The sequence below is a fragment of the Peromyscus eremicus genome, chromosome 6 (assembly GCF_949786415.1).
Source record: "Peromyscus eremicus chromosome 6, PerEre_H2_v1, whole genome shotgun sequence".
Classification (NCBI taxonomy): domain Eukaryota; kingdom Metazoa; phylum Chordata; class Mammalia; order Rodentia; family Cricetidae; genus Peromyscus; species Peromyscus eremicus.
The window spans coordinates 71,730,804-71,757,937 of record NC_081421.1 but is presented as its reverse complement, the minus strand read 5'-3'; the positions used below and the strand labels follow the sequence as shown (position 1 = coordinate 71,757,937).

Below are 27,134 nucleotides of genomic sequence, written 5' to 3'. Positions count from 1 at the left end.
AGAAAAACGGCAGATAGCTTGGACAGATAGGAGCCACAGGAAAAAAGAAGACAGTTTTATTTTCTCCCATTGACCTAGCAACTTATAGATTCTTAACATTTTCTACTAATCATGTTTGAGACTATAGTTGAGCACATAAGATTCCCTCTTCTTAGATATTACCCGAATTTAGCCTTTAGTTAATTCATTTCCCCATTGGTCACTTCCCTTTGGGGTTGCAAATGATAATTAACGGTTATTGGCTCCCTATGTGATTCTTATCACCCCTCCGTTTGACCCTGGAAGCCTGGATTTATATACCAGGACTTCCAGGGCATGGAGGGACGGAGAAGAGAAAAGAGAATGGAAGAACTAGACAGGTAAGAACTTGAGAGGAACAAACTGAGATGGGGAAGAATTAGATTGAAGGGCTAGAGGAGAGTACTAGAGGAATGAGATGGAAGATGAGGAAGAGCCAGATGAGGAAGTACTAGATGGGGAAGAACAAGTTGAGGAAGAACGAGATGAGGAGAGAAAAGGAGATGGGAGAAAAGATGATATGGGAAGGAACAAGATGGATGAGAACCTAGAAGGGGCAGAACTAGATGAAGGAATTAAGATAGAACCTAGAGGGGACCGCAGACAAGTGTAGAGAGAAATCAGGCTAAAAATGAGCTAAATATGAGAGCAGAATATAAGCTTGTAACTGACACAGAATAATAAAGTATATGGACTAAGGAGTTTCATGCGCATAGATTCATTTCTTCTCATCAAAGATTAATTACCAGCTGGTTGTAGATTCTTCCCGGACCCTGGGAGGGGACTATCGAGGGACTGGACCCCCATAGTCCCCGATACTTGTGAGCCTGTTTACTGACCTGGAACATCTCACGCCCATCCTGCATCCTTGGCCCATCAACTGCTTTGCCTCACCCCTGACTCCAGCATTTGAGCAGCCTCACAGAGAGGGCCAAGTCGTTGTGACTGTTCCATTGGTTGGGGGCTGTGGTTAGTGCCCTGACCTGTGCTCTGCCTGTGCCTCTCCTGTGTTGGTGGACATCTTTTCCTCTTCCGTTCCTTGCCCTTCCTCGGTTACACCTTTTTCTCCTTCCTCATTCATTTACTAAACTAGCACAGGAAATCCATTGAGATTTGGGGGCCGTAAGAGAAATTGGTCTTGCACTTGCCTACTGCTTGTCTGTTGGGCCGACACCACAGCAGACATCTACACTCGTGAATCACCACCACAAGCTTGCAGTTCCTAACCCTCGATTTTCCTTAAAGAAATGCCATAAGGAATCCTTCCATTTTTCCTCTCCCCCAGTCCTCTTCTCCACTCTCTTCTCTCCCTGCACTCATCCTCGATGATTCCCCAAGCTTCGCTGTTTCTCCCCAGGAGGAATCTTGCAACCTGAGAATTGTCACATTGCCGCTGCCCACCGCCTCCCCCCCCCCCCCCCCGCCCCCGGCCCCGGCTCCCGCCCTGGCAAGCTCCTTCCAGCCAAGGAAGTCAGACCACCCAGCTCCCTTAGGAACTGCCTCCCAGTCCGGCTACTGATCTGTGTCACCCATCTCATTGTGCAGGAACAATGTGCTGCAGAGTTCCTGCTGCTGTCTGCTCCCTCCTGCGGGCTCTGATTTAGTTTCTCTCAAGCTTCTAGGAGACTTAAATACTCAAAGAGGTCTGACTTCCACAGTGCAGATTTCCAAGACGGAGGCCCCTCCCACCCATGTTCTGGAGCTCACAGCTTGTAACCGCCACCCCCCCCCCTCCCCGCCACCGTCCCCAAAGCTATGGCCTTCTCTGATGCGAGTCCAGGCTCAGAACTGCATCTGTTACCCAGAGGCCTTTGCGCGGCCAGCCCTGCACACTCACTGGCCTCCTTTAGACGGGGCGCCGGGCATACTTGCGGCGATGCATCTCATCCACTCGTTCCAGGTACCAAGTACCTGGGAAGAGGTTGCCTGTGTCACCAGGTGGTGAGTAGTTCACTGTGGGTCAAAGAAAAAGACACAGCTCTTGTAAAGAGTGCCATAGGATGGGCTGGAGAGATGGCGCAGAGGTTAAGAGCACTGGCAGTTCTTCCAGAGGTCCTGAGTTCAATTCCCAGTAACCACAAGGTTCAGTCCGACCGTCCGTCCCCCCCCCCCACAACCATCTACAATGAGATCTGGCGCCCTCTTCTGGCAGAACATTGTATACATAAATCAATCTTTAAAAAGAGTGATACAGGTGTGCAGGGAAGAGCACAGTAACAGGAATGCCCACAGACTCCAGTGAAGCACTCCTTTAATACACTACATAGAAGACAGGACCATATAGAAGAAGGACCAGAGAAGCTGCCATCTTGGGTCTGGTACTTGAGGTCTGCATGGCCATGAAAGAGGGTCTGTGAAAATGGCTAGGTTGCTCAAGATCTTGCCTCATAAGCACTACTCTCAATCATATCTCAGAAAAAAAAAAAATGTGACCCTGGCCCATTACATCCTGGATGTCTGATGAACCCCCGGTTCCCAGGTACTGACATGGAATCTGGGGTGAATTGCTTTCTTCTCTCTTCCTGCCCCCTGTCTTACCCTTGTGGTAGAATTGTTCCCTTTGGTTCATTATGTCTGTGAATTCCTCAGGGGACATGCGCCTCCGGGAGTCTAGACGTTTGGGCAGATCTGACACACTAGATACCAGGTTCTCCAGAGCAGAACCTGGGAAGCAAAAGCAAGATTGTTAAAGCTTTCTGTTGTCATTGTCACCAGTGCTAACAGGCAGCCGGGGTCTGTGACATGGAGCGTAGATGTCTGATCTTGACCATAGTAGTCATACCACCCTCAACAGATACTGGATGTCTCGGGTCCATCAACTTCTCTTTAGGCAGCCAAGCCAAATCGCCATTACCTCTTTAATGTCTAACATTACCTGTCTAACAGGTTTGTTTGCATCTACTTTTGCGACAGTCCAGGAAGTGCTCCCGTGTATAACCTTACGCAGGAGTTTTCTTTGCTCTTAATCACAACTTAACTCTGTCAAGACAGCAACCTCAGCCACGGTGAACCACAAGGTGGCTTTGTTCACCAGGTGGCACTGTTTCAGGAGTACCTGCTACAAGATGAGACTCACCTGGAGAAGCATCCTTGGACACTCGAAATGAGAAGAAACTCGCTGCTAAGCCTGAGCCGTAGGAGAAGGCACCAATCCTGGAGCCAGCCAATTCTTGGGCAGAGTGGCTGCAAGTGGAAAAAAAAAAAAATCCACATTCGCATTGTATTTTGCATTTCATATAAAGCTTCTATGTGTCAGTCTAGTCTCACCCCGGCCCACCTTATGCAACTAGAAATGTGCTCCATGCACTCTGCACAAAGAGGGGCCTGTGGTGGAATCCTAGAGATATGGAACCAAAAGAAGCTTTGCCAAAAGGAGAGCAGCCACAGCCTGAAACGTGAAGGAAGAAATGTGAGGGCAGATGCTTCTAGGGGTAGCCTGATTAGACCGGTGGACTCACCCTCAGGGCTCCCAGCTTAACTGCAACGGTCCAGCGTGTGTGTGTGTGTGTGTGTGTGTGTGTGTGTGTGTGTGTGTGTGTGTGTGTTGTACTTATGTACCTACTCTCTGGGCTCACAAGTTAACTGCAATGGTTTGGCTTTATGTGTATGTGTGTGTGTGTGTGTGTGTGTGTGTGTGTGTGTGTGTGTGTGTATGTCGTACCTATATAGCCCAGGCTGGCCTTGAACTCTACAGTCCCTCTACCTAGGTCTCCATAGTTCTGGGATTATAGGCATTTGCCAGCACACATTCCTATGACTCAGCTTTCTGAGCATCCCCCATGAGTAATTTGATCGAGTTCACCTCTAAGTATCTTTTCTATATAATATGCAGCATTTCTTTATAAACACCACAAAACAGAAAAATCAGTAAAAGTAATAGCATTTGAGCACTTTCTGAGCATTGTAAATATTATCCTTAAAATTGTGGAAAACACTCCATAGTCGATTATCCTTTTTACTGTGGCCAGTTGTTAATCTCTGTATTGATCACTGTTCACTGTAAAAAGAAGCCTCTCTGATCGAGGTGAGAGCTGTACTAATCCCTGAGTATAAGCATAGGTATTTAGAAGGCAGTCTGATACTGTGTCTATTTAGCAAAGTAACATTATGTTCTCCTCCAGGGCCTATGACCTACCCAGCTGTGGGTTCCTGCACAGGTTTACAATACCAGGCATTAGTTCCCTCCTATGGAGCTGACCTTAAATCCAATTAGAAAGTTGTTGGTTACTCCAATAACACTGTGTCACTATTGCGCCGATGGGACTACATCTACATCACACACACACACACACACACACACACACACACACCCCTAAGGCATCATTACAGAAGAGGAAGAAGAAAGATTCTAAGATCCAGAAGTCAGGTTGGACTGCTGCAAAATAGTGTCTCCTGGACATGTCAGGCCTTTGCGCTCCTGAACTCCCAGCAACTCTGGTTGCCTACATAAGCTCAAGCCATCAAGACTCCTGTGTGGGTAGAGAAAGGGCTTATGAGGAGCCGTTGGCAGTTGATGGCTGCTAAGGGAAGGGAGTCAGTTTTCTTCAGGGCTGTGGCCTGTGGTAAATTGCTTATGTTCCGGTGGACGTCCCTGTACCCTTGTGATATAGGAGGCACTAGCTGGACTCAGTGGGTTATATAAAAATAAAATAAAAAAAGAGGTAGCTAGATGGTGGTTCAAGAGGACTTGCAGTGGGTGATGGAGGGTGGGTATAATCTAAACGCATTTTATACTATATGAAATTACCGAAGAATAGAAACAGTGTAGAAAGCAGGCATTGTTATATAGATATTTTACAGATGAGGGAAGTAAGGCTCAGACAGATTTGGGGAGTTATTTTTCAAGGAAAGTGGTAAATAGGCTTGAACCCAGTTGTGGGATCTAAAGCAAGGCTCCAATCCACCATCCTATGTTAGTATAGAGATTTTTAAATAGATGAGATAAAAATATGCCCACAAATTCTATTTTCTTACTGCCTGGGTAGTTCTTACACATTCCCCAGTATACATCTTTACACTGGAGAAGCTCAACACAGCTAGCAAACCAACCCCCCACCACCACCACCACCTTCTGGAACAAGGTGTAACCTTTCTACCCATCCTTTCTTTCTCCCTTTATTGCAAAAGTTTACCTCTCAACAAACCGAAAGTTTAAATGAGAAAAGGAGCAAATGTTGGTAGGCCCCTCAGCTCATGAATGGGAAGCAGCAGGTGGGTGAGAGGCAGTACTCACTGGGACAGAAGTGAGGCCAGGCACCCATAGAGGGACGAGGTGTACATGTTCCCATTGTTGGTGGAGAGGTAAAGGGAGGCCTTGGTCTTCTTGTTGAACATGTCCAGAGAGGCCTTCAAAAGAGCCTTATCTAAATCCTTGTTGGTGTAGGTTTCTTCCAGCTTTAGACTCCTGTGAGGCAGAGCAAGATGTTCACATGAGAGGTGTCAAGAGAAGAAGGCGGGAACGTGGCAGGAGAGAAAACTCAGGGTGCATGGCTTCATTGCAATACTTAAACGTCGGAAGAGCTCAAAGGAACATTCCCGTCATCTGAGGGAGGTAGCATTTACACACACTGTGTTATGTCATCTATCCACACTTCCGTAGTCCATTAGAAAACTAGAAATCAAATCATACCACATACCCTGCTTAGCTTTCATTCTTAATCTTTACCTCCCTTTCCTCACCTAATACACGGAAAGCCCATGCAGACCTGCCCCTTACCTCCCCTCTATTGAAAGAAGAGCTTAGCATCCTTTCTGCTGTGCTGGGGGTGGGGCTGGGGGGTTGCCATCTGCTTCCCATAGGAGGGAAATCTACATCTGAGGTGTGAGGGAGCCTCCTCCTCGCTCACCCTCTGCAAGCCCAAGCCTCCACTTAAAGAAGACCCACCTGAAGGCCTCCAGCCCCTTGTATAAATTGTTCTGTGTGTCACTGCTGGATGACAGGAAGTCACTGAGCATCAACCGAGCCAGGGATTTCTGGACCATCTTGCAAAAGGGTGTGTGGAAGATCATATATTGCACATCATCGAGGGTGAAAGGCTGGTTGTTTCCAGCTAGAAAAGAAAGTGTGAAGGTGAGAGGTGGTGTGACAAGGAGCTACTGAGATCCACTCTCCCAGATGGAATGATGCCAAGCGTCTCAGCTGCCCGGAAAGATAAGCTTCCGGGAGAGATAGTTCCTACTCCAGCACACTCACGTAAGGCCCTCTCATTCACTCCACTACACATTCTTTCACTAGTTCCACGGCATTACTAAGTATTCCCTACAGGGGAAAATCAAGGAAGACTCTTGGCCACGTGAGCAGAGCGCCCGCTTTCTGCCCCCATCCCTACTCCAGCCCCATACCTTGCTTCCACTGATTCTGGATTTTCTTGCGGTAGGCTGCGTAGCACCGATCCAAGGCTCGAAAGTAACACTGGATGGAGAGCTTCCCATCCACCAGCGGGTACTCAGAGGCCAAGTTGGGTTTGTAGAAGTCATATGCGTTCTCCATGTGGGTTCCCCTCAGCCCTGGAAAGGCACAGAAGGTGTCAGGGACTGCCTCACGCGGGCCACCTCAAGCACACAGGATGGGAGGGACTGTGTGAAAAGAGACTGGCTTTGTTCTGCCGACATGCCCAAGGCAGCGCCTATTCAACACTCGCATAGTCAAAGGGAGTTTTAGAGAAAGGATTTCTCTCTCCACACCTTTGTGGGCTCCTTGAAAACGAGACTAGAAGGCAGCGTTCTCCAAGCCTCGCTTCGTGTCTGGGTCTCTTCTTTCACCGTGGTTCCCTCATCTGCCAGACTCACTCCATGCACTGTTATCCTAGTGCACAATGAAACCATGATGTCTGGCTTTTCTCTTCCCCCTAAGCAGCTACCCTTGGGGCCGGATTTTCAGAAGTGAGCACCACCGTGCCCCAGCCCTGAGTCGCGTGTATGACAGTTTAAGATTAGGACCTATGATGTGACTCTACCGCATGCAGCCTCTTGGGACCGTCTGTTACAAACCTTGCTCCAGGACTAGAGGGGCCTTGGGCCCAATCAGCATTGCCACAGCCCCAGCGCCACCCGTGGGCCGGGCGTTACCACTTGGGTAGACGGCAATATCACCACAGACCACCAGGGCATAGCGACCTGCAAAGACAGACGGTTATGACATCACTGTCAAACCTAGAGTAGTAGAGATAGGGTCTGCTGTGTGTCGAGCACAAGTTTATGTCCTGGAAATAGATGGAACCGGACCAAAAATAGAACACAAAATAAAATAGCACACATAAACGCTAGTGAAACCCGTGATCCATTTATATTTGAAATATAAATTCAATGCTCAGTGTTCAGCTATGGAATGCTCACTCACTCAGAATCATGTGTATAAATTACATTTAAAATTTTTTTATGTAATTTTTTTCATTGGTTTTTCAAGACAGGGTTTCTCTGTGTAACAGTCCTGGATCTCGCTCTGTAGACCAGGCTGGCTTCGAATTCACAAAGATCTGCCTGCCTCTGCCTCCCAAGTGCTAGGATTAAAGGTGTGCGCCACCACCACCCGGCCTTTTATGTAACTTTTTAAGTGAATATATGTTTGCATGAATCCAAGACAGTGCAACACTTATGAAAGGCAGAGAACAACTTGTGGGAGTCATGTCTCTACTACCCGGGTTCTGATGAAGGACCTCAGGCCATTGGGCTTGGTGGCAAGCACCTTTACCCACTGAGCCATATTGCTGACCCCCAGGATTATTTATTTTTTCAAAATTTTCTTTGTTTCCACTTTTAGGGTTTAAGCATTAATTTTTTAGATTTGTTTATTTCAAGTCTGTGTGTATAAGTGTTTTGCCTGCATGCATGTGTCTGAACCATGTGTGTGCCTGGTCCCCACAGAGGTCAGAAGATGAGGTTGGATACTCTGGAACTGGAATTAGAGGTGGTTGTGAGCCATCGTGTGGGTATCGGGAACTGAACCCAGGTCCTCGGCAGGAACAAGTGCTTGTAATTGCTGAACCAGTCTCCATACCTGTTTTCAGTGTTTTTATGGTCTCATTACATAGCCCAGGTTGGCCTCCAATTCAAGATCCTCCTGCATCAGCTAGTGGCTGATGACAAGCTTGTGCCACCATGGCTGGCCAGAATACCATTTCTAAATTCACCTAAAACTTGGTTAATTGGTACTTGTGGAGACAGTTTAGGCTTGTACCAATCAACTTACAGCACCTACATGTTCATATGCCTGCTAGCCCATAGAAGGACAAGACATTGGGGGTAGGTAGCTATACCAACATTCAAGGCTGAAGATGCTGCCTCCAGAGAAATTTACCTGGAGCATTCAGCTACTGCAGTGGTTTGTAACCTGTGGGTCTTGCCCCCTTTGTGAATGAATGATTCTTTCACAGGGGTTGCCCAAGACCTTTGGAAAACACAGATATTTACATGACTGTTATTTCATAACAGCAAAATTACAGTTGTGAAATAGCAATGAAAATAATTTTAAGGTTGAGGGTCACCACAGCATGAGGAACTGTATTAAAGGGTCGCAGCGTTAGGGAGGTTGAGAACCACCGACCTAGTGGCTATAGATGTTGAAATTCAAACCCCGTTCTGACTGAATCCTAAGCCATGGGTACATAGAGTGGATAGCGGTAAGACCCTTGTGTTCCGGCAGCGCTGCAGATTGAACTGAGTCCTTGGGCATGCTAGGCAAGCACTCTCCCACTGAGTCATACCCTAGTGATCGCCTCCTTACAGAAGGAAGGAATCGAGGCTTAAAGTGCTTAAAACATTAAATGGTAAGATAAAGCTTTGAGGATCAAGACTCTAACTCACATTCACGAAGTCCAAGGCCCTCCTCTTAGTAATTATAAAAACCCCAAGAAAAAAGGAGTGGGGTCCCCCTCAGGCTGTACATGTGTGTGATTGGAGAATAAAATAACATTTTTGTATATATCTATTTTTTCACTCTCAATATGAAAATTTCAGAAACTATAGAAAAGTACTTAGAAGTCACTTAGGAAAAGACCTTTAAATTTAGCTGTAAAAAAACAAACCTCCAGGTAGAGACAAAACCAAAAGATAAACTGAAGAGTATTTACAATACTTATAACCAACAAAAAGCTATTTTCCTTCATTATAAAAGTTTCATTAAAAAAATGACAAGCTGTGTCAGAGAAAAATGACCTAAAATATTCACATAACCTGGAAGAAAATCTTTACCAGCTATGCTTCAGGCAGTAGGTCAATATCAAGAATTGAAGAAATTAAATACCAAGGAAATCAAATCCCCAGTCAACAAACGAGCGAATGAACTCAATAGACACTTTTCAAAAACATAAAAAAGAAGCATGGGTGGCCAATAATTAGTTTAGAAGTGTCCACTATTCCTAGCCATCAGGTAAGTGTGAGATAAAATGACATTGAGATGCCACCTTAGCACCCCAGTCATTATGGCCGTCATCAATAAATCTATCAACAAACACTGGAGAGGTTGTGGAGAGAGAGAGGAATACTTATTCAGTGTTGGTGGGGATTCAAATTAATACAGCTGCCATGGAAATAAGTTTGGAGATTTCTCAAAAAGTGAAGATAGAACTCCCATAGGACCTAGCTATTCCACTCCCCGACATAGACCCAGAGATCTCTGTACCCTCCCACAGAGACATTTGCGCCCATGGTTATTGCTGCTTTATTCACTATAGCAAAGAATTGGAATCAATAGCTGAGTGGACAATGAAATTTTTTATACATAAAATATTATTCAGCTTTGAAGAAAAGCAAAATCACAAAATTTGCAAGAAAATGGATGGACTTAAAATATGTAATATTAAGTGAGGTCACACACTCAGAAAGATAGAAAACAAAACTATGTTTTCCCTCAGATGTGGAATGTAGTCAGTATTTGTCTATATGCAAACAAATGTGCATGTAGGTAATAACAATGTGCAGAAAATAGAAGAAGGAAGGCTAAGTGTGAAGGGACGGGGAAGACTGAACGCAGGTCATGGCCGTGAGTTATAAAGCTAATTCTGCTTTTAGTTCGAACTCTGTCATGGAGTTTCTGGTTTGGGTGGTGGATAAGTGCATAAAATACATTCAACAGTGAAAGCATAAAATCTACAATGTCTGTTCTGAGTGGCTATTCTAACTACAGAAAAGTTCACTGAGTTGAACAGCCTTTGCGTCTGGTTAATTTCAGTGTGTGCCTTTTTAATTCCAACTTTTTTATGATCAAGTTTTTCAAAAATCTATTTTCCTTCATTTATAAAAGTCAAGTGAAAAAGAAACAAGAGGACGACTTGTTAGAGTCCTCTCCTTCCACCTCGTGAGGTCTGGGGACCCAACTCAGATCACCAGGCTTGGCAGCAAGCACCTTTGTCTAATGAGTCGTCTTTCCAGCTCCCCCTTTTTATGTCATTTAGTCTCTTTTCTTTTTGTTCTTCCTTTGTTTGTTTTGGGTTTTTTGTTTGTTTGTTTTTTGTTTTTTGAGACAGTTTCTGTGTGAAGCAGTCCTGGCTGTCCTAGAACTCTCTGTAGACCAGGCTGGCCTTGAACTCACAGATCTGCCTGCCTCTGCCTCCTAAGTGCTGGGATTAAAGGCATGAGCCACCACTGCCCGGCTTCTTTTTGTTTTTGTGCATGTGTGTACCCACCCAGCTTTGACTTGGGATCTGGGATCCGAACTCCAGGCCTCACGCCTGCACTGGAAGCACTTTAACCATTGAGTCCTCTCTGCAGCCCTGGCCTCTTTACTTAAGGGAAAGAATGTTGGATTATATATTCCCAGGATCACGGCAACATTAGAACCTTCAAATAATTTTGTAATTAGCATTCACTACAGTTTTCAATGCTTTTTAGCCTAGTTTCAAACTCAGTAAATGCAGAGACAGCCAAGGTCCCTCACATTCCCATTCATTACTGTATTCAGTCCTTTCATCAGCTCCAAAAGGTAGAAAGGTAAACAAGAACTTGGAAGCTCCAAGAAGTTAATATGTTGGTTTGAATCAAAATGGCCTCCATAGGCTCATGTGCCTGAATGCTTAGTCACCAGGGAGTGGCACTATTTGAAAGGATTAGGAGGTGTGGCCTTTTTGGAGGAGGTGTGTCTTTGGGGTGGGCTTTGAGGTTTCAAAAACTCAAGCCAGGCCCAATGTCTCTTTCTTCCTGCTGCCTACAGATCTGGATGTAGAACTCTCAGCTACTTCTCTAGCACCATGTCTGTCTGCATGCTGCCATGCTTCCTGACATAATGGCAATGAGCCAAAACCTCTGAAACTGTAAGCCAGGATCAGTTAAATGTTTTTTTTTAATAAGAGTTGCTGTGGTCCCTCGGTGCAGTGGGAAGGGGCTTGGACCTGCCTAGGCTCAGTGTGCTGGGCTCTGCTGACTCCCCATGGGAGGCCTCGATTTGGGGGATGTGGGGATGCGGGGTGGCTTGAGAAGGAGGGCTGGGGGAGTGAGTGGAGTGAGTAGAAAATTTCTTAATAAAGAAAAATGAAAGAAAAAAAAGAGTTGCTGTGGTCGTGGTGTCTCTTCACAGCAATAGAACACTAAGTGACTAAGTGACTTTAGATATGTAACTCTCATCTTAGACTCTTTCTCTTGGACTTTTCCTTGCCCTCTTGACAAGCAGTATCCCACCAATGTATCTCTGGGGAAGGATGTAAGTAAGCTACAAAGCAATGTGAATATGTTAAACAAAAGCTCACATTTTGTAAGCAGGCTCCGGAGAAGGAGAAAGATACTCTGTTCACCGTCCCTCCTGTGCATCTCTCAGCCCATTTTGACCAGTGTCCACCCCTTACCATAGAAACTGTGTACAGATATCTTTGTTTCGGAGACTTAGGAGGCAATAAAGAGAACTAAGCATGGAGAAATGTGTTGGATTTTGGTTTGAAGTTTGGCCTCTGCAGTCCATGTGGCATTTAATCTTACTTGTCACCTCGATGAGATTTATAACAACCATGAAAACCTCTGGGCATGTCGTGAAGGATCTTCTTGTTTAGGTTAACTGAAATAGAAGAACCACTCTAAACGCGTTGATATTGCACAGAATAAATGAAAGGCTGTATGAACACATCACGTGATCAGCTGCACAAAGCTGTCCCCATCTACCCGGCTATTTTCACTGCTTTTATTGGGTGAGAGCTGTATGAATAAATTGCCTTTCCCTTCCCAGTGTAAAGCCCTCCAGAGAACTGAGAAGCAGAACGTAGGATTCAGCCTCTACTCTAAGAATCATACTTCTGTAATGTCCTAGAAACACATACCATCCCAGTAGCTGGACTCCATCCAGTTGGCAGCATTGAAGAGGGAGGCAGTGCCACCGTAGCAGGCGTTGGTGGTGTCGATGCCCTCGATATCAGTGTTGCCTGAATCCTGGAAGAGTTCCATGAGCACTGTTTTGACAGCCTTGGACTTGTCAATGATGGTCTCGGTGCCCACTTCCAGGCGGCCCACAGCATCCCATGGCAGCTTTGTGCGCTCCATCAGCCTCTGCACCACGGTCAGACACAGGGAGTTGATGTCTTCCTGGACCGAACAGAAGCCCATGCGGGTCTGGCCCAAGCCCACCGTATACTTCCCTGCTTCCACGTTGTTGAACTTCTCCAGGTCCGTTTGGTCCACATACTGGGCTGGAAAATAGACCTCCAGGGCAAGGATGCCCACATCTTTTGGCCAAGTGTCTGTTTTGGCCAGGGGAGCAGGGGGGATTGTAAAAAACCTGTGGTTAAAAATATCAGTTGTAAGTCCACTAATGGTCTTTAGGAAGTTGCCTCAAAAAACAATAATGTGGTAATCATCTCATTCATGCTTTGGTATGTTTTGAAGCTGTGTTATCAAGTGAGTGAAAATGTAGTAGTTTTATCTGTTGAATTGACCCTCTTATCCTTTTGCTGGTCTTAAAAGACTACTTTTCCTAATAGCATAGCCACACTAATACTGTGATCACTCTTTGAATGGTAGTCTGTCCAGACCCTCAAGTATAACGTTAAGTGTTGATGATCAAGTTGTTAGGATCTGGAATTGCCTAGGAGACAAGCCTCCAGACACATCTGTGAGGGATCTTTGAGATTAGGTTAGCTTTTGGGCATGCCTGTGAGGGATTATCTTGATTGGTTTAATTGAGATGGGAAGGCCCACCCTAGAGGAGTGGGCCACTTTCCCCTGGCCTTGGTCCTTTGTTATATAAAGAGAAGGAAGCCAGCTGGGCATAACTGCTCAGTGTCCTCTGACTCCTGACTGTCTCAAGCTCCTGTCACTGTGACCTCCCCACCATGGTAAACTGAACCCTAGAACTGGGAACCAAAATAAATGCTTCATCCCTTACGTTGCTTGTGTTAGGCTATCTTGTCACAGCAAAAGGGAAAGTAACTAATACCAAAGCCTTTACATCTTTTCCCCATTTATTATTTTAACTTCTGAGAGCTTGTTTTGTTTTGTTTACATGTGTATCTTTTGTTGTTGTTTTGGATTTTGGTTTTGTGAGTCAAGATCTCCCGCTTTACCCCAGGCAGGCTAGCTTTGAATTTTGGATTCTCTTGACTCCACCCCCTAAGTACTAAGATTGCAGGGGTGGTGGTTTGAATTAGAATGGCCTCCATAGGCTTATATATTTGCATGCTTGGTCATTAGGGAATGGCACTACTTGAGAGGGATTGGGAGGTGTGGCCTTGTTGGAGGAAGTGTGTAACTTGGGATAGGCTTTGAGGTTTCAAAAGCCCAAGCCAGTCCCAGAGTTTCTTTCTCTTCCTAATACCTGTGGATTCAGATATAGAATGCCCAGCTACTTCACCAGCACCACGTCTGCCTGTGTGCTGACATGCTCCCTGCCATGATAATTAAATGCTTTCTTTTATAAGAGTTGCTGTGACCATGGTGTCTCTTTACAGCAGTAGAACACTGGCTGAGATAGCAGATGTATACTATCACATCTGGAAACAATTATTTTTTATAAATTCATATAGGAGAGTTTTTGAATTTTTTTTAATAAGCCTGACAATAGTGGTGTTTTAGTTGGAGTATTTAGTCCATTTATATTTATTATAATTACTAATATAGCTGGGATGAAGTCTATCATCTATTTGATTTTATTTGCTTGTATATTCTCTCATCCTCTATTTCCTATTTCTTAAATTATTTTAATCAAGTAAATATTTACCAGTTAAAATGTATTTATTAGGCCCTATCCCTTTTCCCCCTCTGCTTTTTAGTGATGGCCCTAGAGGTTACAGTAGGCACAGCTTAAAACAAGCTAAATAAATTACTATTTCTACTAAGAAGGTGTTGTCAGGAAGATGGCCAATGAGCTGTATCTGATGTCCTTCCCTCTGTATAAGGAAAACTACACTATTTTCATCAGCATGTTTGCATGGGGTGCTGGAATAAAGTGATATGTGGAAAAAATATTGCAGAACCATGGAAATGCACGATGACCTTAGAAAGAAGGGACTAGCATCTACCCTCCTCTCTCTCAAGACCAACTCTTAACTAAGAGGAGCTTTGCTTATTAGAGAAAAGGTAACCAGTAGTCCTCTCTCACACCATGCTTGGTGTTGGAGAGTCCACAGCCTTTGCAGTTCCAGAGCCAGGTGTGGGTGACCTGTTTACTACACCACCAAATTACTCTAAAGAAGAGCCTAACCCAATGTTATACCCTTCCCATTTGACTCCTGCTCCACAGGGCCATCTTGGGATTCTGCCCACCTTAGGGTTTATGATGCAACCAGATAACTGCTTCTATCAGCTTAGCCAGTCCACTTCTATGAAACATACAGGTGTCTCTGCCTACCTTCCTACGCCCCTGGAGAGCTCCTGGGCAGCCTATTTTGAACAACTTGGTCTACAAAGGCCCGTTTTCTACTGCCCAAGAAACACGTGGAAAGCAGATAACAAGCAGTCATGCCTGTATGGCTCACCCACAAAGGCTTCTGTTCCTGAGTAGCTTAGTCCACAGAAGCCATACCCGAGACTCTAAGCGGCCCTGGACATCCTTCTGCAGCCCTCAAGAGTTAGTTGATATACCTACCTCAGAAGGTCACCCCACTGAGTCTCTGAGAGGCAGATTAGCAGCCTGTTCTGAGCCCACAATGTCATCCATGATTTTCTATCACTTGTAGATAGCGCATCTATGCTTGCTCATAGCTCAGCCCCATGAAAGCTTCAGACACTGATATCACCCTGCTCTACTGATGAGAATGCTGTGCCATTCCTACCTAGACCCATGGGGTGACCCTGTTCCCATATCATCTGTAGAAATTGGTAAGCACTCCCCACCCTCACAGTAGTACCCAGAACTACTAGCAATCTTGCCTTACCTAAAAAAGATGCATGAAAATTTGTGTGCAATCCCACAAACCCTGTAGCCTATGTCACTAAGACATACATCACCAACATCGACAATAGCTGGAAAGTCTATAGAAGGTCTACACTAAAGTACCAACCCAACACAGTCTATCCAATCAGTACTGTGTGGCACACCATCAGGAGAAAGACTTTGACTGTGAAAGCCAGTCTATAAACTTGAGAGAGAGAAACTGACCTCTTTGGAATGCACAAATGTCAATGTAGGGTCACTAAACATGTGAAAAACAAGGTAATATGGCACCTCCAAAGGAACATTCTAGCAACAGATAACACACACACACACACACACACACACACACACACACACACACACACGCACACCAAAGGAAAGGGAATCAGTGAATTGCCTGAAACAGAATTCAAGATAATAACTTTTAAGAAAAGTGTTTGAAGTTATAAAAGAATGCAAGCAGACAATTCAGTTAAACTAGGAAATAATAGATGATATGAATGAAACTGAGCAAAGAGGTAGAGATCCTAAAAGAAATAAACAAAATTCTTGGAGCTGAAGAACATAATAACTGTCAGAAAATACAATTCAGTAGGCAGAAGAGATAGCTTCTGAGCATAAAGAAGACGTACTTTTTAAAATAATCCAATGTAAAAAAATAAAGAAGAACTGAAAATGCGTGAAGGAAGCCTATGGGGCTCAAGCAAAGCCCAACTGAGTTATTTGCATTGTGAGTGTTTCAGAAGAACAGAAGAGGAAGGACACAGAAAACACAACAGAACAGCCGCCCAAAACTTTAAAATCCTTGGGAACAATATGGATATCTACGTCCAGGAAGCTCAACAAATTCTAACAGATTCAACCAACAAAGACCCTCTCTGGACACATTACAGCATGTCGAAAGTACAAGACAGGCTGGAAAGATGGCTCAGCAAGGAGGGATACTTGCTGTCAACCCAGTGACCTGAATTCAATATCTAGGATCTACATAGTGGAAGGAGAGAAACAAATTCTTCAGACTGTCCTCTCACCTCCACCTGCAGACTGTAACACAGACACATCCATATACATACACATATACATAGTAAATAAATAAATGGAAAAGTATGAGATAGAAATTCAAAAACAACAAAAGAAATAAGTTAAGTTATATATAAGGAAATGTTCATTAGACAAACAGCAGATTTCTCAGCAGAAACCATGCAGGACAGTAGAGAATGGGGTGATATATTCAAAGTTCTGAAAGAAAAGAATTGTCAACCAAGAATGTTATAACCAGCAAAGCTATCCTTCAGAGATGAAGAAGAAATAAAGTCTTTCCAAGATAAGAAAAAGCAGGGAATTCATCACTAACAAATTACTTCTAAAAGGATGCTTATGGAATTTTACCCTGGGGTGACAGAAGATAACTGCACTCTGAAAACATCTGGAAGCACAGAACTCAATAGGAGAGCATATGCACAAAGAGGAAAAGGAGAAAACGTTCAGAACAGAAAGCCATCAAACCACAGCAGTGAATAAGAAAACAAAGGAGCGCAGTTCACAAAGATGACCAGGAAAACATGTAACAGAAAGACATTCAATCCCCCAGATAAAAGATACCAATTGGCTGAATGGACTACAACCAAGTCCCATTGATACACTCTCTACAATAAACTGAAGACACACATAAACCAATAGTGACAGGATGGAAAAATGTACAGAAGCAGGACTTAAAAACATGCATCTACTAGAAGGAAATGTAGGGGGCATGTTGATGTTGGCAAAGACTCATCTTGTTTTTATATGATTTGTTGGAGACATGATGTCACTATGTAGCTTGGACTGGAACCACTAGGTTGCTTAGGCCAACTTCAAATTCATGATCCTCCACCTCTGCTTCCCTGTGCTTATGTTTACTTATTTATTGATTTACGTGTGTTTGGGCAAGAGTGCGACAGCATACGTGTGGACAACAAAGGGTAACTGTGGTACCAGTCCTCTCCTTCCACAACGCAAATTTTGGGACGTGAACTCAGGTCATCAGACTTACCAGCTTTACCTGCCAAACCATTAGCCCTTCAAATACTTTTTAAGAACTCCTCCCCGCAAGCAAGGCAAATATGATTATTTAAAACAGAAAATGCTTCTGAACAGGAGTGATGTAAGAATAAAGAGACAACCTCCTGTGGGGGAAAATACTTGCAATCTGTTTATTTGAAGGGTGCAGCTCTCAGAATATATCAGGGGCTGAAACAACTCGACAATAAAAATTCGAATATTTCTGTTTTTAAATAGGCCAACGCCTGAATAAACCTTTTTCAAGAGAGGATGTACAAATAGAGAGCAGGTACAAACACACTAAACGTCACACGTCAGCAAGGAGATGCAGAGCAAAGACCCAAGACGGAGCTTCACCACAGTTAGGATGGCTTTGTAAGTAAATAAATGCCAAATGCAGTGAGGCTGCAGAGAAAGGAAACTTCCAAGACGGCTCAGCGGGGAAAGGTGCTTTTCCCCTGAGGACACACCTGTGCTCAACCTCAGTAACCCACGTGGCAGAGGCAAAGACTCTTGTGAGTTGTTCTCTGATCTCCACATGTGCATGGTGGCACCCACACCTTCACACATGTGCTCACACTCACACACCATTTTTTTTTTTTTTTTTTTAAAGAAAAAGCTTTTGGGCTGGAGAGATGGCTCAGAGGTTAAGAGCACTGACTGCTCTTCCAGAGGTCCCGAGTTCAATTCCCAGCAACCACATGGTGGCTCACAACCATCTGTAATGAGATCCGGTGCCCTCTTCTGGCCTGCAGACATACATGCAGACAGAACATTGTATACCTAATAAATAAATAAATCTTTAAAAAAGAAAAACCTTCATACAGAGATGATGGGAGTGTGAATTGATACGACCACATGAAAACCATCCAGTTGTACCACCAAAACCCAGACCAGAACTACCATATGGTCCATGAATCTCAATACTGGGTGCACACCCAAAGGAACTGAACTGAACAGACAGCTTGCATGTTCACACATAATAGACACTTGCACACTTACTCCAGCGCTCCATCCAATAACCACACTAGAGACTCCTTTGTGCTGCCCACTGACAGATGAATGTGTAGACAGCTGTGACATATGTGCATGCTGGAATACTATTTAGCCTTGAAGATTAAATTCTGTCACTGCAACAACATGGATGGGACACACGTTAGGCACAGAAAGTCAAAGATTGTGTGTCCTTGCTCACAGGTGGCAGCTAAGACATTGATCTCAAAGCAGTAGAGACTGGAATAGTGGTACAAGAGCCTTGGACAGGGTAAGGGAAAAGACAGATGGAGAGGGCATGCCTGCTGTGTATAGAGGTACAGCTGCATGGGAGAAATAAGTTTTGATTTTTGTTTTATTTTATTCCGTGGTGCTGGGATGTAAATGCAGGACATTGGAGCAAACACACTGAATCACATTCTCAGCCAGAAGTAACTTTATTTTTTTATATATGATTTATTTATTTTTATTTTATTTCATATGCATTGGTGTTTTGCCTGCATGTATGTCTATATGAGGGTGTCAGATTCTCCAGAACTGAACTGGAGTTACAGACAGTTGTAAGCTGCCATGTGGGTGCTGGGAATTGAACCCAAGTCCTCTGGAGGAACAGCCAATGCTCTTAACCACTGAACCATCATCTCTCCAGCCCCAGAAGTAACTTTCAATGCCATATGATACTGCAGGATCATTATGATTGACAACAATTAATTGAGTATTGTGGTGATATTGTGTTCCCCAATATATTGTATACCCTAATAAACTTATCTGGGGTTAGAGAACAGAACACCCATGAGATATAGAGGCCAGAAAATGGCACACACACCTTTAATCGTAGCATTCCAAAGGCAGAGATCCATCTGGATCTCTGTGAGTTCAAAGCCACACTGGAAACAGCCAGGCGTGGTGACTCATGCCTTTAACCCCAGGAAGTGATGGCAGGAAGCAGAAAGGTATATAAGGCGTGAGGACCAGGAACTAGAGTCTGTTAAGCTTTTAGGCTTTTGAGCAGCACTTCAGCTGAGATCCATTCAGATGAGGACACAGAGGCTTCTAGTTTGAGGAAACAGGCTGAGAAGCTGGCGGGGTGAGCTTAGCTGTGGCCTGTTCTGTTTCTCTGATCTTCTAGCGTTCACCCCAATATCTGGCTCCTGGGTTTGTTTTTATTAATAAGGCCTTTTAAGATTCATGCTCAGAGTATCTCAAAGCAGCAAGTCGGGAAGATTTTTGAATGCTCACAACACAAGGAGATGGTGAAAGTCTGTAAAGATAAATAAGCCAATTGTCCTGATGTGGTCATTGGATGAGTATGAGTGTGTGTGTGTGTGTGTGTGTGTGTGTGTGTGTGTGTGTGTGTGCACTTAAATGTCACACCGATCCCATAAGTATGGCCAGTTATTGTGTGTCTATTAGAAATTGAGTACACCTCACTACCTCCAGAACGGTGCAAACCCTCTCTGTAGGTCAGCTCTCCCACTGTCTGCATCTCTTTGAGCTATTATCATCCTGAGGTTTATCTCCACAGATGCTGTAAGGCCTCCGAGGGAATGATCTAGAACCCTCCACTCCTCTTTACAGTGCGCCTCTGGCTAGCTTCCTCTCTCCTCTCTTTTTACTACACAGGAACAAACAGATCCTTTTCCCACTTGCTGCTGTGTTGGTTTTGTTTTGAGACAAAGTCTATGTGGCCAAAGTTGGCCTTGAATTCATGATCTTCCTGCTTCCGCCTCCGAAGTGCTGAGATTGCCAATGTGTGCCAATCCGCCCAGGTCACTTTCCTACTTCTAAAGGAAGTTTTTCACTATCTTCCATTCTGTCTGGGACTTTTCGATATTTATCAGACACTCCCCATGCAGAGCTGACTCACCACAGAGTAAGACAGACAGACACCCTTTGTGTCCACACAGTGGCAGGCATTTTATGGCTCCTTGTGTAGTGGAGCAGGCCAACCCGTGGGAGCACAGAGGACCAAAAGCGCAATTCTAAATGGAGACCAGAGAGAATGGTGGTCAGGAGAAGGTCTTTCTTTCCTGTGTTCCTCCACTTCCGACTCCCAACTCCTCTGGTGAAAGTGTGCAGTTTCCCCTCCCAGCTGCAAGCCTTCCTCCTACAGGGGCCCAGGATCTAAAGCCAGTGCCCTTTTTTGCTATAAACACTAGTGAAGTAATTCCCCAGCGTTTCTTGCTTTAGAAATACTGTCTACTTGTTGCCTTGGGCTTACAAAGCTTTCTCTGTACCACGGAGGCTCTGGCTCATATTGAGTGCTTCTCCCTACCTGCACCTCTGGGGTCCCCAAATTCTTCCACCAGAAGAGTCACCTTCAAGAAGCCCCGTGAGACAAAAGAGCATCCTATGGTCACAAGACACCAAAGCAGAGGGAGTCTCATCGGCCTCTAACAGGAGAGGGTGGGGGCTAACTTATTTATGTGGTGTCCTCCAAATAACTGGAGTTTGAACTTTCAAATATTTATGGGGAGCGTCCCCAGGACCAAGAGCTAATGGTTAGCTAGTGTTTGGAGCTGCCAGCGTGGCTGTGTTCCTGGCAGGTTCATCTCTCTCTGTTTCATCTGGGCTGACTGCCTCCCTCGTTTCTCATATAGAAAGACAAGATCCAGAGACAAGTTCAGAGAGTCAGGAACTCTCCTTATTTCTTGGTAGAGATTTTTTTGGACGTGGATTTCAGAGCCTTGGAGATAAAAGTAGCCACAAAGGCTTCCAGAAGCACCTAGGCACTTGGTGAAGGGTCCCCTTCTCACCCTGTGCTTCCCCCAAGGGATGATCACTGCATTATATAAAGTAGCTTGTTCTTGCTGCCTAGCTTAAGAATCTGCACCAAGCGCTAATTCACTCCAGCCTGCCTGCTTCCCGGTGGGCACACCGCTAACAATCCCATGCTGGGCACCATGTGGAGAAGGGTACTGTTGTGTGAAGGAGTTGCACAGAGAAGAGGGCAGGGCTTTCAAAATCCCTAATTGGTGTGAGGAAGGAGATGAGCAGGCCTATAGTCCAGCTGCCAAGACTGGAGGGGGATGAGGCTCATGGAAGGCATGTGGGCAAAATCGTGCAGTGCAAGGGAAGCAGGGAGTCTCTGGGTAGGGAAAATAAGGAGAGCTTCATGGGGGAGGCTAAATTTGAGGTCAGCCTTGTTTTCTTGGTTTACATTTTTTTAAATGTTGTGGGGGGCACATGTGCCACGCACATGTGTGACAGCCAGAAGACAGATTCTAGGAGTCTGCTCTCTCCTGCTACCCTGCACATTCTGGGGACTGAACTTAAGGCCTCAGATTTGGCACCAAGAACCTTTACCTGATGAGCCAGCTCACCAGGCCCTAAGGTCAACCTTGACTGACAGACAGTGGTTTTCTGACAGTGAAGGACTGAAGAGGGCGAAGGGGCCGTGGCCACAGTGGGGGTGTGTAAGCAGGCTAGAGAACCTTCACAGACGATGGTGTGCAGGGGAGCAGGAAGATTATAGGTGAGAAACACTGAGAGCCAGGTGTTTTAATATCAGGTCGGGGGAGTGGATGCTGGGGTGCTGGTTATTCTGGGGTGGATTTAAAGCTGATGCAGGTTGGATTAGAGGGGCAGACTCCTATAGCAAAGGTGACTTATAAAGAACATCAGTAGTTCAGGCAGAGAGCACTGGGGTTAACCAGGAGGGCACCAGAAGAGAATTATGAATAAGGATTCTAGAGCATGAACCAAAGAAGCCACAGAATGCTGATAAGGATAGAGGCTTGGGTAGTGGCCCACTGTTGCTTAGGGAAAGTTTGTGCCAGGCTATAATCCCAGCGCTCTGGAGGCACAGGCAAGTGTATCTTTATGAGTTCAAGGCCAGCTTGGTCTACATCATGAATTCTAGGTCAACCAAGGCTACATAGAGAGAACTTGTCTCAATAAAAGGAGTTGGGACAGGGGGACGACCTGGGAATGGTCACCCCTGTCCAGCCCTGAAATTAGTAAACCATGTCCACCACTTCCTCACAAATGCACAAACAAGCTAGAATCTGAGCTGGAATATTCGATTGAAATGCAGCGGTTTTGCCAGGGGTGGGAGAGAGGAGGTGATGGTAGGGTCATGAAGAAAAGAAAGGTTAAGGGCACTGCCCCTTCCCCTCCACACTTCTATATTTCATCTCTTAAGCTGAAGCATGGAGGAACACAGCTTCCTCTTTTTGGTCCATTCTAGGTCTTGCTGCACTGAACCAAAGTGAGCTGTTGAACGAACGTGGCAGCTGCAGGATCCTAAGTTCTGCTGCCTCCTGTAGCTGGGAGGGAAAAGGATGCTGTTTTTCCTAAACAGCATGCATCAGAGACTAAGCTTAGGCATTTCCAGCTCAACAGCTGACAGGCGCTTTCTCAAAAGGAGGCAACAGAGCCCCTTTGAAGCTAACTTGTGTGTTTATGGCTAAGTGCGAGCCTCAGCCTCGCCAGCTTTGGCCTGGGATTCTAGTGAGAGTGACGCCCCCGCCCCCCATAGCCCCTCAGAGCAGGTGACTCACCTCTGCTGGGCTGCTGAGAGCGGGTGAGCAGGTGTGAGCGAAGCTTCCTGGAGCGCTCTCTTTACTTGCAGGACCCTCCTTGCTGGAGCCAAAAGCCGCTGCATCTCTAGGGTATCAGCAGAAAGCCAGCAGCAGTCCACGGGCCCTGGGAGAGATGCCCAGCGGCTGTGGGTCGGGCTTTATAAGTCTCTAGGACTCCAGCCTCAGGAAGCCCCGCCTCAGCTTATCGAGGCCTCTGCCTGCTTCGGAAAAACTGGGCCAAAGGTCTCAGAACTCGAGCAAGCCGAAGAAAAACATCATCTCCGACATGTACATAGCTGCCCTGCTCCTGGCTGCTATCTGGCTGGCTGGCTGACTCCGAGACATCCTTCGTCAGCCTCGTATTTGCCCAGCCATGGAAGTGGGGAAGCTTTTATGCTCCTGACACCTCCAACAGTCACCCCAGCTGGTCTCTCCAGCCCCTGACTCTCCTGCTGAGTGACTCACCGCTGGTTCCTACCCCTCTCTGTGCTGTGGGATGTTGTTATTCTTTTAATACCAGCCCTTCCAGCAGCTGAGAGTAGGTGTTGCCTCACATGTGAGGGGTCTGTGGAGTCAGCTCGTTTCCTCTTATCTTTGTGGCCCACCATTATGCTCAACACAGCTCTACCCGGCTTCCAAGAGAGATGCAGCTGGCACTGCTGGAGAGCTTCCGGGTCCCTGGAGGGGAGACTGTCTTGAAGTTCAGGTTCTCTAAAAAGGAGAGGTGTAAGCAGGAGCCTGGAGACAGCCAGAGAGGAATAACTTCTCCTCAGATATCTGTCTACTGAAATGCAGCGTGGGGTCCCACCGTGACCTTTAACCTGGGTACTCTGCCTGTGCATGCAGAACCACTTCCGTGGGCATGCACCTGTGGCTGCCAGAGGCTGACGTCAATGTCTTCCTCCACCGCTCTCAGCCTTAGTTTTTGTGTGTGTCTTAGAGATGGAGTGTGTCTCTCTCTCTGAGCCTGCAGCTTGCCTATTGGGCTAGACTGGCCGGCCAAAGAGCCCCTGGAATCTGCCTGTCTCTGCCCCTCCAGAACTGGGGTTACACATGTGCTTTTCTGAAGGTGTGGGGTTCCAAACCCGAGTCCCCACCCTTTCACTTTACCCACTGAGCCACCTCCCCAGCTCCGCTGCCACTTCTGAAAACAAAAGTCCCTGCCACCCGATGTTCTAGGTGAGCCTCTGGCTCACCCTTCTCATGGCACCAGGCTCCCAGCTCTCACAGTGATCTTGTGTTCACTCAGCAGCTGATGCACTTAACCCCGACATCTAATGCAACTCTGGGAAGGAGTCACAAGAATTAGGGTGGTTCTTGGTTCGTCTATTTCCCTGAAGCCAGAAGCTCTAGCTAGCTCCCAAACCCGAGCTTCCTAGGTCTCCTATCAGCTTTATGTTCTTGTCTCCATACTGTTGAATCCAAATAGACTGCTGCTCAGGCCACGCCAACCTGCACCAGCCTCTTTGTGGCAAGAGCCCTACCAAGAGCCTGTCTATATGAATCTCTAGGCCCTTAACACGCTCTCCCTGGGGTCTAGATTGTAGGAGAATTTGACAAGGGCTGTTCTTACTTCCACAAAGAAGTTTAGAGAACTCAGGTTGCCAGACTCCAGGACGTCAGTGGCAGCATACCCCGCCCCACCATAATACCTGCACCTCAACTGGACGTGCTCCTCTTCCTTACTTCCTCCGAAGAATCCTCAGAGTCAAACATTCCTCCTCCCTCCCCCACATTCATCTTGGCTTATGTCTATTCTAACTCAGTCTCCACCTAGACTCAAGCTCTTCCATGAGCCTTCTGCAGAGTTCTGTCATCAAGAGACTTCTCTATTGCCAGCTCTTCTCTGAACTGTCCTTGTTTGTTGTCTGCAAACTGGGAATTCCAATGGATGAGTCAGCTGGCATTCCCGTGGCCCTTTCAAATGGTGGTTTTGATCTTTTCCTTCCCCATGCTCCACTCCTCTGGCCACCCACACCCAGGGCTCTTAAGTACTTGGAACAAGGCATGTACCATCTTGGTTCTTCACTGATACCTCGAGTATTGAGTATTTGCATTCTCCATCCTTTCAAAGCCTCCTACTGTCAAGCCACATGTGGTGGTGCATTTCAGTCACCCCAGCCCTCAGGGTGAAGGCAGGAGGATCAGGAGTCCATGATTACCCTGAGGTAAGTACCCAGCCCAGACTACATGAGACCCTGATTCAAAACAAACCCAAACCTGTTGTCTTAAAGTCCAGGCCATCAGTCTGGGCCACCCAATGCCCACCATTTCTTTCAGTCCTGTGAAAGTCTTGCTCCACTTCCCCTCAAATGTATCCAAACACATGGGCCAACGCTTCCTCTCTACACTCAGCACCTTCAACATTTTTAGAAACATCAGTCCTCATCCTGGCTTCCTACGGAAGCTTTATTCGTGTTCTTGCCTTCCTCAGGTTTCAGCCTCCCAGCTCAGTCATAATCTTGACCTTGTTCAGACCCCTGTAACTTGGACACAACAACAGTACCAACCTCAGATACTTGTTAAAATTAACTGAGATAACCCTCGCAAATGCTTGTAATAAGAAGCCGGCAAACAGACTACTTTGGACATGCTTAAAAGAGGGAGGGAAATAAAGCTGATTAACCTGCTGGAATTCTTAGTGCTTGTTGAGGCAGGGCAAAAAGACACGGAGAGTCATGGGAAGGTGGGAAGGGAAGAGCCCCTCACCCTTGAGTCTGGTTAAAGCCTGTCCCAGCTCAGCATCAAGATTCCAACACATCACCGTTTGCTGTGAGGGCTGTCCACATGGAGACACCATCCCCATTCCTTCTAGACATGTTATGTCAAGAGAAGGGCCTCGTTTCTTTTCCAAGACATTGGGTGGGAATCTCCAACAAGACTATTATAAACTCTGTTGTGCAGTGAAGGTGCCTTCCTGCATCCCTTAGTGCTAGAGAGTCGCCTGCTCAATTGAAGTCCTGTCAGCTGTCTCTCGGACCTGCGATCTCATTTTGTTTCCTTAGCAACCTCACCAAACTGAACTACATGGCTATTTTAAAGATGCGATGCTACGCTCTCTTAGAGAAACCCGTACCCATGGGCCCCGCTGTGTTTCATTTTCTCCCCAAACATCTTCTTTCCCTTGACTCTTCTGCTTAAAATCCATGTCAAAAAAAACTTCCTTTTTTTTTCTATCTGTGTATATGTGTGTGTGGTAGGGTCCATGTGGAGGCCACACGTCAAAGTAGGGCCCTTTCTCTCTCCCATCACTCTATCTTATATTTTCTCACTGGAGTTGGAGCTTGCTGATTCAGCTTCACAGAGTAGCTAGCAAGCCTCAGGGATGCTCCTGCCTCCTCATCCTCAGCACTGGGATTACAGGGACATCACCACACCCAGCTATTTATGTGGGTGCCGGGGATGGGAACTCCGGTCTGTACTTTACCGACTGAGTCATCTCCCCAACCACGTACCCCAGCTGTCTTTTAATAAACCCTGTTTCTGTTACATACTTACTTGCCCAGAAAGTCTTTCTTGTGTTGAAGCCAATGTTTGCCTGAGTCTAGGTAGGTCCCCCAAAAAACTAAAAGGACTCTTTAGGTTGCTGAAGGCAATAATCTGTCTTTATTGCAGGAACGCTTATGAGAGTTCCTTATTTATTATATTCACAGGGATGAGAATTCCAGGCTAGAATGTGTCCACATAGGCTGGTTGATGATTGAAACTTCAGTGATGTGGAAGGGTTGAATGTTGCAGTGCCAGAGCCACGTAACAGTTTATCCTGGGTGATCTCTAGCACCCTAATAAGCCATTCTTTGCCCCGCTGTGTCAGATCTAACACCCTGCTACCAGCCAGACCTAATATGTGACAGGTAAGAAGCCTTTGGAATGTACTAACTTACAAAGGGTTGAGTGTTGAAGACAGCATCCAAGGTCAATAGCAGAGCTTCCCCACCTCACTGTAACTTGTCTCTCTGATGTTTCTACCAATGTATTTTAAAAATACCTTGATTTATAACTTTCTTTGTTCTGTTACCGTAAAACTCCATGAAACTGCTTCCATGTTGGACAATATATTTGGGTCTCAATATATGTCTTCAGGTCAGGGTCATTCAAATTTTGTTCCAGAACAAACCATGTCTTTTATTCTTTTGAAAGGAGAGCTGTTTCTTTTGACAACACAAAGTCACATTTCTATTAGATTGGATGTTTATGGTCTCTAGTTTTATCAAATTAGTGCATTACATATTTGTAGTCCTATGTGTTTGTACAAAAGCCCAAGGTTTCTATTC

At 45.7% G+C, this 27,134-nt stretch overlaps 1 protein-coding gene across 1 annotated transcript; it reads right to left on the bottom strand.

Annotated features, from left to right (window-relative positions):
- Positions 1-1,816: 1,816 nt before the first annotated feature.
- Hmgcs2 (3-hydroxy-3-methylglutaryl-CoA synthase 2) lies at positions 1,817-23,008 on the bottom strand. Its single transcript, XM_059265946.1, has 9 exons — positions 22,840-23,008; positions 12,258-12,712; positions 7,009-7,134; positions 6,361-6,525; positions 5,903-6,068; positions 5,252-5,422; positions 3,095-3,201; positions 2,557-2,682; positions 1,817-1,971 (listed from the first exon to the last, which is right to left on the bottom strand). The coding sequence occupies exons 1-9, from the start codon at positions 22,941-22,943 to the stop codon at positions 1,865-1,867; spliced, it is 1,527 nt and encodes a 508-aa protein (XP_059121929.1). The 5' UTR covers positions 22,944-23,008; the 3' UTR covers positions 1,817-1,864.
- Positions 23,009-27,134: the final 4,126 nt, after the last annotated feature.